Genomic DNA, 14454 nt, shown 5'->3' on the forward strand with positions numbered 1-14454 from the left:
TCTGAATGGTTCCAGTATTGTTTTGTTTGACAACTGATAAACACACTCACCATAACTGCTAATTTGTTCCACAACAAAGAACAGCTAACTTAAAATAACAGATGAATGATCTACTAGAAAGAATGCTGACAAGATAGGAAGATGGAGGTAACATCCCAGAAAAAGGAGTAGAGAGAGAACTAAAACTTTTGGTACACACATTACAGAGCACAGAAGCAGGTGCTGTAGTGAGGCTTTGCAAGCCTCCTGTGCCTTGAGTCCACTGAGGTCACACGCTGTCCTGGGACTGCTTGAGGCCACTAGAAGTCAGGGACTTCACCAACCACTGTTCTGCTCCTTACACACACAGGCACTTACATCATCGTTACAAGTGCTTCAGAAGGATTTTCTCTCCTACAGAATGGTTCACTGCAAGCCAACAGTAGGCATCACCATTGATGCTATTGCAAATATCGTTGTTCAGTACAAATTTACCCCTGTACACAATTCCATAAAATATGTCCCAATAGTATATACCAGCAGCAAGTCATAAAAACACATGGAATAGAATAAGAAAAGGTGTTACGCACCTTCTGTAACTTTAGGCAGTTCTGGAGAGTAAAAAATATGAAAGAAGCAGAGGAAAGCAAGCAGAGTATTAGCTGGGGGACAAGTTCACAGGCTTACATTTTAAATACCACCCAATCTCATCTGAATTTCATGCTAAGTTAAGGTTCAAAAGACAACATCAAAATCAGCTACAAAGTGGAAAATTCCATAAGAAGCTGAAGTCCCTGGACCCATTTTTTCTCACTCATTTTCTGGTAGTGACTGAAAGTGCAGTTGTCTCATGAGCAGGACCCTCAGAGCATGCTCCACATTGGGGACCCCGGGGTGGTGCCGGATGGCTGTCCTCCATGCCAGGGTGCAGAGGCCTTTGGGAGGCTTTATGTGGCTTCTCTCCCTCTCCTCTCCCAGATACAGGAAGGAAAAAAAGAATGTGGAAATGGTTCTCTCACCCACCTTCCTGTAGCCCTTGGCCCTTATCACCCTAATCAACCAAAAATCATCAAAAATAAAAATGATTAAAAATGCAGTTCTCCATTTCTCAGTCTTTCAGGAAACCCCCGCGCCTAGTCACTGGAGATCACTGGGAAACATGCCATTCCTGGGATTACTCTAAGGGCAGCTGTGACTGTACATCCAGTACATTCATTTTCACTCAGGACTCCAACACTTGACCCAGACATTCCCTCTCAAAGGATTAGTTACAAAACACTGTTAGAAAGGACACAGTTGAGGCAAGTTAAAAAAAACAGATGCAGATCAGTTTAAGCTGACACTGAAGGATTCAAGTCAAAGATTTCATTCCAGACCTAGCTGCAAATAAAAGACTGAAAAGGACAAAAACAAAAAAAAAAAAAACTTTAATCTATTTCAACTGTTAACAAAAGTCCTCTGTAAAAAAACCATATTCTGTTGAAAAGTTCCATTATTTAATGCAAACATTCAACTGGCACCAATAAATACTACTGAAACGGGGTTGGGGCAGGTTAAGCCGCTGCCTGAAACACCAGCACTCTGCCTACAACGTGAGCATCCCATACGGGGAGCGGCTTGAGTCCCAGCCCCTCCACTTCTGACCCAAAGGTCTGGTCCAAGACTTGGCCCTGCGCCTATGGCAGCTCCTGGATTCAGCCGGGCCCGGCCATCTGAGGTGTGAGTCAGCAGACGGAAGATCTCTGTCTCTCCCCATCCTCTCTATAGCTCCACCTTTCAAATAAAAATAAATCTTGAAATAAATAACAAAGAGGAAAAAAAAACTATCAAAGTTGCCAGTTAGTTTTTACAATAAGAATATACTCTCTTCCTTAAACGATTATTTAGTCTTATGCTGTGTTTTCAAAGGCCAGTTTTGCTTTGTTTTGAAGAGCCTAGGCCAGGAGAAAGCCAGGAGCCTCTGTGTTTTCCACATGTGTGACAAGTGCCCAACCACTTGAGTTATCTTCCGTTGCTTTGCCAGGTCAACAGCACAGAGCTGGACTAGAAGAGGAAAGCTGGGACTCAAACCAGCAAACCTATGGTACGCTCACACAGTGCAGGTGTAGGCTTAACCTACCATGCCCCTAAAACAAGTTTTTGGACATTAAAAATCTATTCCCTGAACTCCCCTAAACCAAGTCAAGATTACCCGCCTATTGCAATCAATCCGCCTATTACAATCTGTGACATTTTCACAGATATTCTTAGTATTCTTAAAACTTACCTAGGGATGTGAAATGTTTACACATTTGTTCTATGACAAAAAAAAACACCCTTTTTCAAAGGCTACGTACTTCATTCTTAAAAACAATATGTTTCTTGTTGATTTGGGTAATATTTTTTAATGAGGTAGATTTCTATGTTACTGTCCTATGAAATATAGTGTACGAAATAAATAACAGCTGGAGATGCGTAACATTTGAAAAAAATTCAAACCATCCAAAGTAAGTTAAAATACAACTTAAAGCGTGAAAAATTACCATGGATTCTGCACTGCCTAGACACTGGGAATAATGGCGACACGGCAGGAAATGTAGCCCTGGGACCAGAGGCATGTCTTGGCCCTGTCTGTCTATGGCCTCAAGCCAGCAGCACACTCGCTGATGAACTGGTAGGGAAAGAACGCTACACTCCAGGAGAGAAGGGTCTACAGCCAAACCAAAGACAGCAATGAGTGAAACAGACACGAGACACAGGCTGGTGAGCAGCAAACAGCGGGGGGCTCTGAAGCCACCATTTTCTGAGTCTTAAATGGCTGAAATGGGGGCAACTGCGTATGTTTCATCCCGACAGGGCAGAATCGTCTATCACTAAATGTCAACATACAACTTAGGAAAGATTCAGGACAAATGTAGGTTCTGACTGTTCAAGTGCACACTAGCCATTGTTTCCACTGCTTTCTTTGAGGTACAAACTGTCTCCAACAGGCAAGAGAGAACCATTTCCTTACAAGGGAAAAGAATTTCAAAAGTCACTTAAATGCATATCCAGATGTGACTATACACTGTGGTATGCATCTCTGCTTTCAAATCAAGGATGGACTCCCAATGAAACTGCTCAATATTTCTCTGCCATTGTCCACAATGTCAGGATACACTTAACAGCAAAATGATGGACGTATGACTGGCTGTGAAGGACTATACTATTGTAATGATTTGGCAAAATCTGTAAAGGGTGGTGGTGGAGATAGGGGGTGGAGGGAAGGGAAATTCCAGAGCCTATAGAACTGTATCATAAAATAATAAAATAAATACATATAATACAAAAAGGTCATTTAACTGGATAAAATGAGACAACTGAAAAATGTAAAATCTCATTGTATATTTTCATAATTAACAGTTTTTATCTTATAACACAAACTAATTCACAGCAGCATCCCCAGAGATACATAAATCAGCGACAGCCTCATCAGGGACAGCCTGAGGCTGTCATCCTGGCAGCAGACACACAGCTGGCGCTCGAGGCGGCGAGGGGACACTGACTCTGCACCAGCACTGTTAGCATGGTCATACACCCCGTCACTTCATCCTCACACGGCCCTGAAAGGCAGCGACCTCTGTCAACCAAGCAGAGGAAGTGATTACACGGTGCATGGGCTGCTAGATGCCTAAGACAGAGTGTGAACACAGGTGGTTCCCGGGGGAGTGTGCACAGAAACACTAAGGCAGGCAGAGCTTGGAAAATTAAACACATGTGATTCAATAAACTGGTATCTCCATACAATGATATAATGGTAGTGTCCCTAGAAGAATGTTGCAGTGGGTCACAGGACCAGGGCGTCTCATGCCTGAATCCCAGAAGCCAGCCACCACGTGCATGTGGTGAGCTGTCCCAGGGCCTGCTTGGGCTCCGGGGGCTGCTCCCTTCAGGGTGAGTACAGCAAGGGGGGAGGTCTCCGGGGCTGGGCAGGTCCCGTGGCCACCCGCCTCATGGGGAGGTGAATGGGATTGGGGAGGGGCGCGACCTTGGGCCTGGGGGTTTAAACTTCCAGCAGCCTCCGGGCTGCTGGTGGGCCTCAGGATGGGGTGTCTTGCTCGGATCCAGACTCCAGCCACACCACCACGTGCACGTGGTGAGCTGTCCCAGGGCCTGCCTGGGCTCTGGGGGCTGCTCCCTTCGGGGTAAGTACACCAAGGGAGGAGTCTCCGGGGCTGGGTTGGGCTGGCCCGGAGCCCACCCGCCACTCTCATTGAGTGGTAGACGGGATTGGGGAGGGGCGTGACCCCTTGGGCTTGGGGGTTTAAACTTCCAGCAGCCTCCGGGGTGCTGGTGGGTCTAGGGACCAGGGCGTCTCATGCCTGGATCCCTGACACCAGTCACCACGTGCACGTGGTAAGCTGTCCCCAGGCAACCAGGGCGCCATTTGGCGCCAGGTTCCGCCTGCTGGCCGCCTGGCTGGGACCTCTGGGTTTTGGTTCTTTGAATTGCTGCTTAGGTAGCTCCAGGTTGAACCCACTGTGCCTCTGGGACGTGACTCAATCCTAATGACTCCCAATGACAGTAACTCCTCCTTTGAAGAACTTGTAATCACTGAACAATGCCGACCACCAAACATGAGTCCATGCAAAAGCTATGGCTCGGGGCTTGTCCAGCAGAATCATATCTTGTTACCTAACATGATGATGGATCAGGAAAAGGGGCACATTAAGCAGGGCCATTATATTAACTAGCACTCGAGAACCATATCCGGGGGTAGATTCTGTGGGTGATGTGAGGGCCAAACCCTGTGGAAATTCTAACCCCAACGGTTAGCTCAAGAGTTGTGGTGGTGATGGACTAAGCTAGGTGTGACCAAGGAGCCTGCCATCAATCACAGGTAAAGGAACCCGCAACAGTCTGGACTGGTCAAGGCAGCAGCACCCAAATGTGCATCCTGAATAGCGTGTGGGGTGGGCCGGGCTGCAACATTCACCAGCTCATACAAGGCCAAATGGAAGGCCAGACTACGCCTGGCACTGGCCTAAAACCCAATGGCATGTATGAGAACTGGGTCTGGGAGTGGATTAAGTGGAAGAACTTGGAAAACTCCCCTGGTGAGCCATAGCTCCCACTGGTGAACATGTGGTCCAGACCTGGGGGTAGGACAAGCTGGGCAAAGTAGCTCTAATAGCTGGGTAATGTGTCAATTGGTAATGGAACGGGATGTACTGGGCAGGACTGAGCAAACCTTAGCCCACAAGCGAAACTAGAGACCAGGATAGAGCACAGGTCATGCCGAGCTAGGCTCTTGCGCCTACTGGTCTGTGTGAGCCAGAAATGCTAAGCCACAGTGTCTAAGGCACAGGTCAGGACAGTTGAGGGGCTAAGCCAAGCTGAGTCAGAGCAACCACTGGCATGCATGTGATCTACGGCTGGGAACAAGCCTGGTTGGGGAGCTAAGGGGACAACCCTAGGTGGGTTGAGGTTCCCACCAAGGGGCAGGTGGGCTGGAATGGGGGCTGCGTTCTGATCAGGAAACGGTTGTAGTCTCCCTTGGCACAAGTTTGGACTGGGATTAGATGTACCGAGCCAGGTCAGACTCCAACACCTTTGGTGTCCTGAAGGACCAGGGTAGATGTGGGCTGGACTAGGCTAGGTCTCAACTGCTACTGAGCCATGTGTGAGCCGTATGTGGGTATGGACAAGCCATAGCTGGGCTGAAACATCCAACAGCAAGGACCAGTTTGGGTTGAAGGCCAGTCAGGAAAAGCCACTGTTCCTGCTAGGACAGGAGGTGAACTGAGTAGGGTTGGCTCATGGACCCCCTGGTATGCACAAAATCTGGCACTGGGAGAGGTTCTGATGGAGGAGCCTGGGCAACTCCTCTGGCAGGACACAGACCTGACAGGTAAGCGCAAGAAACATGACAGGAAACAGCCCAGAACAGGCCACGGAAAGTTACCCACTGGCATACATTTGGCATGGGTCGGGGACAGATCAGGCTGAATCAGTTCACGTCATCCACTGGCCAATCCGAGCACCAGAGCAGAGTGTGGGTTGAGCCAGGTTTGGTTGTGACAAAAACCAATGCACAATACGGAATGCCAAGGTGAGGCTGCCTGTACCAGATGTGACTGCAGCGCCCATCCAGCACACATGAGAACCAGGAAGGGAAGGGGCAGAGCCAGCAGGGGAATAAGAGGTGGTTCCCTTGCTAAACAGCTACTCCCACTGGAGAGCGTGAGCTGGGATGGGGGTAGACCAGACTAAGCAGGGCTACAACACCTGTGCGCCTCATGTGGACTAGTTCAGGGAAAAGCCAGGCTGGGCTGATTATTCCTACTGGTGCAAACAAAATTAGAATGGGTGAGGGTTGTTTGGGATTAGCCACAGCTTCAGCTGGCAGAAGCTGGCACTGGGTTCTAATTCTGTCAAGTAAAACCACAGAACTACCTGGAGAGTGCATAATCTGGGAGTGGGAGAGGCCTGGGAGGGAAATAGTGGGCTCGTCCCTCCTGGGCTACCACTCCCACGGGAGGGCACGAAAACTAGGACAGGGGCTGGGGTGGCTAGACAGACGCCCAACAGCATCTGTGTGGGCTGCATAGTTGAGCTGGTTAGATGGAACTAAGCTTTAATACCCACTGATATGTATGAGAGCCGAACGGGGTGTGGGACAGACTGGACTAGTCTGCTACACATACTGGCAAACCAGGGTAGGGGGCGGGCCTTGTGGGGGTCATTGTGGGTCGCTCCAACTAGGCTGCAGCTCCCACTGGTTTATGTGAGGGCCGAGTATGTGCTGGGCAGAACCAGGCTGGACTGCAACACCCATTGGTTCCAGTGGAAGTTGGGGCTGAAAACAGAACCAACCCAGCAATTGCAACCACCAGCTGATCGGAGCAGTGGACTGTGCCAGGCCTTGTACTTGCTAGTACATATAAGAATCTGGTCTGAATGGAAACAATATGGACATAATAGTATTGCCCACTTCCCTATCCCCCTGAACCTTTTTTTTTCTTTTTCTTTCTTTAACTGTAATTAACAATGAAAAGATTGTCAACAACAACACAATAAAATAGATTATAAAAAAAAAAAAAAAAAGAATCTGGTCTGAGAACACCTCAGACAAAGTTTCTTTGGAGATCTCCCCAATCGAAATGCTGGACTCAGAACCCTAACCAAGAAAAGACAGAAGACAGAACAGGTCAATCAACCATCTCAGCTATATGTTGGCAGCGAAATACTGGGCAAACGGAGACTCTATGATAGACTATGTCAATTAGTGGATTCTTCAAAGACCTCATCGTGCTTGGAGTGGCAAGACTGGCAGTGATTGATAACTGGTGAACTATCAAAACCACTTGAGCAAGAACCTTGGAGCATGCCCTACATCCGGGACCTGGAGAGGGTGGGAAACTGTGTGGGCCTTCTCCCTTAATATCCCCCTTTAAACATGAAGGAAGCAATATGGAAATAATAGTCTTACCCACTTTCCTATAGCCCTTGAACCTTTTTACCCTAACTAACTATGTAAAGATTGTCAAAAATAAAAAAACATTGAACCAAAAAAAAAAAAAAAAGAATGTTGCAGTAAGTATCTAATAACATGAAAAAATGCTCATGATATATTATTTGAAACACTATGTCGGGAGACAGAATATAGACTGCTTCCTTTTTAAAAATATTTAAATATGCAAATAAAAAGGCTACAATGGTAAAGAAAATGTTAAAGTGACTATCTGAAGAATAAGTTGATAAATTTAATTCAGTGTATCAATATTCTACAATAAATAAGTATTTCTGAAATTAAACTATTATAAAATTCTTCTGCAATACAAGGTAATCCAATACTCAACTTTGAATATGTTCAAATTACATAATTACTTAAAGATTTTACATATACTTTTATTCGACTTTACCTTCCAAAAGTTGTGAACTAACACTGACAAAATCAATCTTCTTCCGGAGGTAGCGCTGATTCAACTTCCAAATGCAGGAAATAAATGCATTCTTTTCAGCTGTGCTGCTGGCAACCCACTTGTATATTTTTTCAAAATGTAAGTCAAATTCAGGATTCTCCTGAGATAAAAATATACAAAAGATACTATGTTTGATTGTATGCCTTTTAATTACTCTATAAAATCATAGGCTATTCTTGAAAAGAGAAATTATCATTAGAAACCAGCTTAGCGACTTGAAGAGAACTTAGCGCAAAGGCTGTATGCTTTGAGTGACACAAGGTGGATGAGAGCTAACACACAGCTGACTTCCTGCACCTGCTCCAACCACGGGCAGCACAGGATCCACATTCACTGGCACGGTGGCTTGGCTTCCCCACCAATCACATGACAGCAGTGTCTAGTTTTAACATGGACCTAATTTTTCTTTTGAAAATGCCTGTTGAGTTATATTTTTCTCTGATAATGTACTATTATTATTTCTAACTGTGATCTGACATTAACTCTTTGACAAGAGATAAATCTTCTAGTCACAACATACAGGGGAAAAATACAATCTACTGGTGTTCTTTCCAAGAGCAAATGAGGTGAAAACCAGCACTGCTCTAACGCCTGCACAGGACTCTGGGTGCCCTGAAGGCCAGGAGCCCTGCTGGGCCCAGCACTGCTCCAACTCCTGCACAGAAAGACTCCGGGCGTGAGGGCCAGGAGCGCTGCTGGGCCCAGCACTGCTCTAACTCCTACACAGAAGGACTCCAGGTGCCCTGTAGGCCAGGAGCGCTGCTGGGCCCAGCACTGCTCTAACTCCTGCACAGGACTCTGGGTGCCCTGAAGGCCAGGAGCCTGCTGGGTCCAGCACTGCTCTAACTCCTACACAGAAGGACTCCGAGCATGAGGGCCAGGAGCCTGCTGGGCCCAGCACTGCTCCAACTCCTACACAGAAGGACTCCGGGCGTGAGGGCCAGGAGCCTGCTGGGCCCAGCACTGCTCTAACTCCTACACAGAAGGACTCCGGGTGCCCTGAAGGCCAGGAGCCCTGCTGGGCCCAGCACTGCTCTAACTCCTACACAGAAGGACTCCGGGTGCCCTGTAGGCCAGGAGCGCTGCTGGGCCCAGCACTGCTCCAACTCCTACACAGAAGGACTCTGGGCATGAGGGCCAGGAGCACTGCTGGGCCCAGCACTGCTCTAACTCCTGCACAGAAGGACTCCGGGCATGAGGGCCAGGAGCCTGCTGGGCCCAGCACTGCTCCAACTCCTACACAGAAGGACTCCGGGTGCCCTGTAGGCCAGGAGCGCTGCTGGGCCCAGCACTGCTCCAACTCCTGCACAGAAGGACTCTGGGCATGAGGGCCAGGAGCGCTGCTGGGCCCAGTACTGCTCTAACTCCTGCACAGAAGGACTCCGGGCATGAGGGCCAGGAGCCTGCTGGGCCCAGCACTGCTCCAACTCCTGCACAGAAGGACTCCGGGCATGAGGGCCAGGAGCGCTGCTGGGCCCAGCACTGCTCCAACTCCTACACAGAAGGACTCCAGGCGTGAGGGCCAGGAGCCTGCTGGGCCCAGCACTGCTCCAACTCCTACACAGAAGGACTCTGGGCATGAGGGCCAGGAGCCTGCTGGGCCCAGCACTGCTCCAACTCCTACACAGAAGGACTCTGGGCATGAGGGCCAGGAGCCTGCTGGGCCCAGCACTGCTCCAACTCCTACACAGAAGGACTCTGGGCATGAGGGCCAGGAGCCTGCTGTGCCCAGCACTGCTCCAACTCCTGCACAGAAGGACTCTGGGCATGAGGGCCAGGAGCGCTGCTGGGCCCAGCACTGCTCCAACTCCTGCACAGAAGGACTCCGGGCATGAGGGCCAGGAGCCTGCTGGGCCCAGCACTGCTCCAACTCCTACACAGAAGGACTCCGGGCATGAGGGCCAGGAGCGCTGCTGGGCCCAGCACTGCTCTAACTCCTGCACAGAAGGACTCCGGGCATGAGGGCCAGGAGCCTGCTGGGCCCAGCACTGCTCCAACTCCTACACAGAAGGACTCTGGGCATGAGGGCCAGGAGCGCTGCTGGGCCCAGCACTGCTCTAACTCCTGCACAGAAGGACTCCGGGCATGAGGGCCAGGAGCCTGCTGGGCCCAGCACTGCTCCAACTCCTACACAGAAGGACTCTGGGCATGAGGGCCAGGAGCCTGCTGGGCCCAGCACTGCTCCAACTCCTGCACAGAAGGACTCCGGGCATGAGGGCCAGGAGCGCTGCTGGGCCCAGCACTGCTCTAACTCCTGCACAGAAGGACTCCGGGCATGAGGGCCAGGAGCGCTGCTGGGCCCAGCACTGCTCCAACTCCTACACAGAAGGACTCCGGGCATGAGGGCCAGGAGCGCTGCTGGGCCCAGCACTGCTCCAACTCCTACACAGAAGGACTCTGGGCATGAGGGCCAGGAGCCTGCTGGGCCCAGCACTGCTCCAACTCCTGCACAGAAGGACTCTGGGCGTGAGGGCCAGGAGCCTGCTGGGCCGATGTTGCTTCAGCTGACAAAGATGCTCAACCAGCCTGAGAAGGACACCACCTGCTGAGTGCAATACCCACCCCACCCCCTGCGAGGATGGTATTTCCTATTCTCTAAAAACAACGAAGAGAAAAGGGAAATAATTAGCTCAAACGTTCTCACTGCTCTACAGGACTGAAGGATACTAATATTTTTCATTCATGTAAAACCTCATTTAAGAGCAACAAAATATAAATAAAGTCCTTAACATCACAAAAGCTATGGTTGATTTTTACTATGAAGACCTGGGATGGTTTAGGGATTAGAACCTGACCTTTGGGACAACAAGCATACTCAGATTAGCAAGGAACTACCAACTATTCTAATTTGTGGTTTAATAAACAGAAAATGCCAATAAGTTTAAAAAATCACACAACACAAAAGTGGCCTTTACGATGACGAGATGACTGCGTCTCCCAGGAGTGGTGGCGAGCGATCCGCAGCTTGTCGGGAAGCCAGCTCTTCTGGGAAGAGTTCCCAAAACACCATCACAGGCCCTGAGTGCTCCAGCGGCAACACACACACAATCAATGTGTGAAACTAAATGGCTAACATTAGGATAGGTATAAAACTTTTATGTTTTATATCCATATAGAGGGAGCACACACCAAGGTGCCTACATAAAATGAAAAAAGAAGATCCATTAAGCAAGGCAGCGGAGAGGCAGCAGCTGCAAGACAGCCTTGAGCAGCGTGAGCGAAGCGAGCAAGCCCATGGGCCACGGAGTAAGTGCAAAACTACCAGACGGAAAAAGCTTTTTAATAAAGGAGAATCTGACTCCTCCCTGTGGTAACAGAAATCAGTTACTAACATGCTTCTCAAAGCCCCATTACACACTCACGCACTCACACCCCCGTCTCTCCAAGCCTCTTACAGACCCTATTTCCACACCCCACGGTTTCCTAGTGTTTCGGGGCTTCTCGGGCTCCATCTCCTCGTCGTTCTGCCAAGTGTGCAGATCTCTGGAGGGTTTTATCCAGGTATGTATCAAACCAGAACTGCACGCTATCAGATCAAGCTCAGGGGCAGTCCTGCACCTCCCTGCGAGCTTTGGAGAGAGAACCCAAGGGGACCTGGAGGAGCATCAGTGTGAGTCTTCCTATTCCCTCCAGGGTGTGAGTGGACGTGTGGCGACTCTGGGCTGCAGAGGAAGATGAGGGCAGGCTCAGAGAGGATGAGGAGGAAGCCAAGGGTCCTGCTGGGGAAAATCCCGGACTGCCAGGAACACCTGTGGTTCTTGAATGGGCTCATCATTCAACTGAGAGTGATTTAAGCATGAGGTGGAAGATGTGTATGCTCACAAATCATCCTCCCTAAGTTGCTTCCGAGAAGGCAGTAACCATCACTCCCTTCCTGCAGCCACAAAGGACCAGTGTGGCTGCCTCAACTGGAGATCCTGCGGAACCCAGGAGGCAGACCCATTCTGGTTACATTACTCATACCTGTCAACCACGTTTTACCAAAACAAGGAAGATTTTTTAAAAATGAACTCATAGGACGTATCACATTAAAATCTATACACACAGATTCTATATTAAGGATATTCAGTACAGATAGGTATAGTGCCAAGTTTATGGAGCTTGCCTACAATTAGAGTTTAAAACAAGGAAAATAACTAAACATTCATAGGTACTTATTTTTAGTGGCCCAAGATTGGGGTGTGACAGGCATGAAAGACTGAATAGCATGCTTTAGACTAATTCTGGGTTAGTGGTAGACCAGTAGTGGCAAGACAAGTTTAGATTATGTTACAACAGTTAACACCGTATTACAAAGGGAGACACATTTTCTTAACACAGGTCACAGAGCTAAGAGAGACGTACTTTCACAGCATCTTTGGCATCCACCACAGCAAGATCTCGTAGTGCCCAGGTAACCTGCCTCTTGTAGAAATCCCCCTTGTCGGATTTCTTCACTTTAACCACCTTCACCTGCACAGGCCGTTCGGTTGTCACTGTTGAGGAAAACACACACCTTCGTCAGACATATTCCTCCCCTAGTCTTCTACTTTTTAAAGATTTATTTATTTTTATTGCAAAGTCAGACATATACAGAGAGGAGGTGAAACAGAGAGAAATATCTTCCATTTGATGATTCACTCCCCAAGTGACCACAATGGCTGGTACTGTGCCTATCAGAAGCCAGGAGCCCAGATCCTCTTCTGGGTCTCCCATGCGGGTGCAGGGTCCCAAGGCTTTGAGCCATCCTCGACTGCTTTCCCAGGCCACAAGCAGGGAGCTGGATGGGAAGTGGAGCTGCCGGAACCAGAACCGGAGCCCATATGGGATCCCGGGGCGTTCAAGGCGAGCACTTTAGCCGCTAGGCCATGGCACCAGGCCCTCATTTTTTTTTTTTTTAAGATTTACTTATTTTTATTACAAAGTCAGATATATACAGAGAGGAGGAGAGACAGAGAGGAAGATCTTGTGTCTGATGATTCCCTCCCCAAGTGGCCGCAACAGCAGAGCTGCGCAGATCGAAAACCAGGAGCGAGGAGTTCTTCTGGGTCTCCTATGCGGGTGCTGGGTCCCAAGGCCTTGGGGCGTCTTTGACTGCTTTCCCAGACCCCAGGAATTAGAACTGGAACCCATATGGGATCCCAGCACATTCAAGGCAAGGACTTTAGCCACTAGGCCACCGAACCGGGCCCCCTCTCCTACTCTTGATACCCTCTTTCACAAACACCACTCTCAGGTGTCAGGGATGTGCTGTATTTGATAACCAGGGCTACCACTTAGGAATACACGATGCCTGCTGGAAGTGTCCCCAGGGCCAGGGACTGATTCCTTGGGAAGCAAGGCTTCAGCTCAGTATGAAAAGGCAAATGGCAAACTATTGGGAGTGATCAGCAAACATGACACCAGCGAGCCTATTCCAAAGAACAGCACTCACTCGCTGACGGCGGCAGACCGCGCGAGGCGCACAGGGATGAAGTCAGAGGCTTCACATCAAAATGGGGGTTGGGTCCCTGCCACCTACGACGGGGACCTGACTGACTGCCCACCTCCCGGCTCAGCTCCAGCAGTTGCTTACAATAAGGGAGGGAGGCAGCAGATAAAAGATCCACCCTGTCTTTTAACAAAGAAGAAACTTAAAATTATTCAGGTTGGACTGCAGTGAATACCAATACGTTTCAAAACTAACTCATTTTCTCTTAAAATTTTTTTCTTTAAAAAATCTAACTTACTAAAAAATGACTTAAGAATAGAAAAAAAAAAAAAAAAAAAAGGAAAGTTCTACACTGTGAAATACATTACGTTGTTAAGTAAATCCCTTTCCTCTTCCACCAGGAAAACCAGTCCAACCCAGCACCACAGGTACCTTTTGCCAAATTTCCAAAGAGTGAATCATTTCAAACACATCATTATTCTGGCATACAGGCAATTTTTTGGTTTATTTTATAACTTTATTATAAAACTGGTTATAAAGCAAAAGAGATAATGTGAAAAAGGAAACATTTCACACAGGAGGACAGGTCACCTGAGACCCAGGGAGAGCCAGCCAAGTGCTTCTCCTCCCTCGCCACGCACCTGTAGCGCACAGGAAGCAGTTCTTCTTCTTCTTGCCCGCTTTGCAGACATTCACGATGCTCAGGAGACGCTCGTCGTTGGGCGTGAAGATGTCTCTCTGCAGCGCGTGTTTGATCGCCGTCATGTTGCCTCAGCTAAAAAACCCAGTGTATGCTTAGCTAATCCTGAGAATTCATTCCCTCTTATACTGCACCACTTGGGATGCAAAGGTGAGTTTACGTTTTGATGAATAAGCACAGGAAAAAGATTTAATACAGCAATATACCCACATGGCAAAAATATAAAGCCATCAAGTTTATAAATGAAATTAGACAACTGCTATCACACTGTTAGTCACAATTTACCTTCTCTCACACACGCACACACATACACTCACACAGCTCCGGGCCAGACACTGGAGCGCCTGGCTTCACCGCCTCACTCTCACTCTTGATCCTCCCTTCCTGCTTGGATGACCTGGTGAGGCCACTGGTGACGGCCA

The 14454-nt window shown here is 48.7% G+C and overlaps 1 protein-coding gene across 3 annotated transcripts in view; it reads right to left on the bottom strand.

Moving 5' to 3' along the window:
• The window catches only part of EXOC1 (exocyst complex component 1), a 52090-nt gene extending 37766 nt beyond the window's left edge, over positions 1-14324 (bottom strand). For 2 of the 3 annotated variants that reach the window (XM_058667285.1, XM_058667286.1), the window contains exons 1-3: positions 13974-14324; positions 12267-12397; positions 7863-8022 (exon numbers count right to left, since the gene is read on the bottom strand). In XM_058667285.1, coding sequence (XP_058523268.1) covers positions 7863-8022; positions 12267-12397; positions 13974-14097 — 415 coding nt within the window. In that variant the 5' untranslated portion in view covers positions 14098-14324. The remainder of the gene's footprint in view (positions 1-7862; positions 8023-12266; positions 12398-13973) is intronic. The other variant, XM_058667287.1, reaches the window with a different exon arrangement.
• Positions 14325-14454: the final 130 nt, after the last annotated feature.

The sequence above is a fragment of the Ochotona princeps genome, chromosome 7 (assembly GCF_030435755.1).
Source record: "Ochotona princeps isolate mOchPri1 chromosome 7, mOchPri1.hap1, whole genome shotgun sequence".
NCBI lineage: Eukaryota > Metazoa > Chordata > Mammalia > Lagomorpha > Ochotonidae > Ochotona > Ochotona princeps.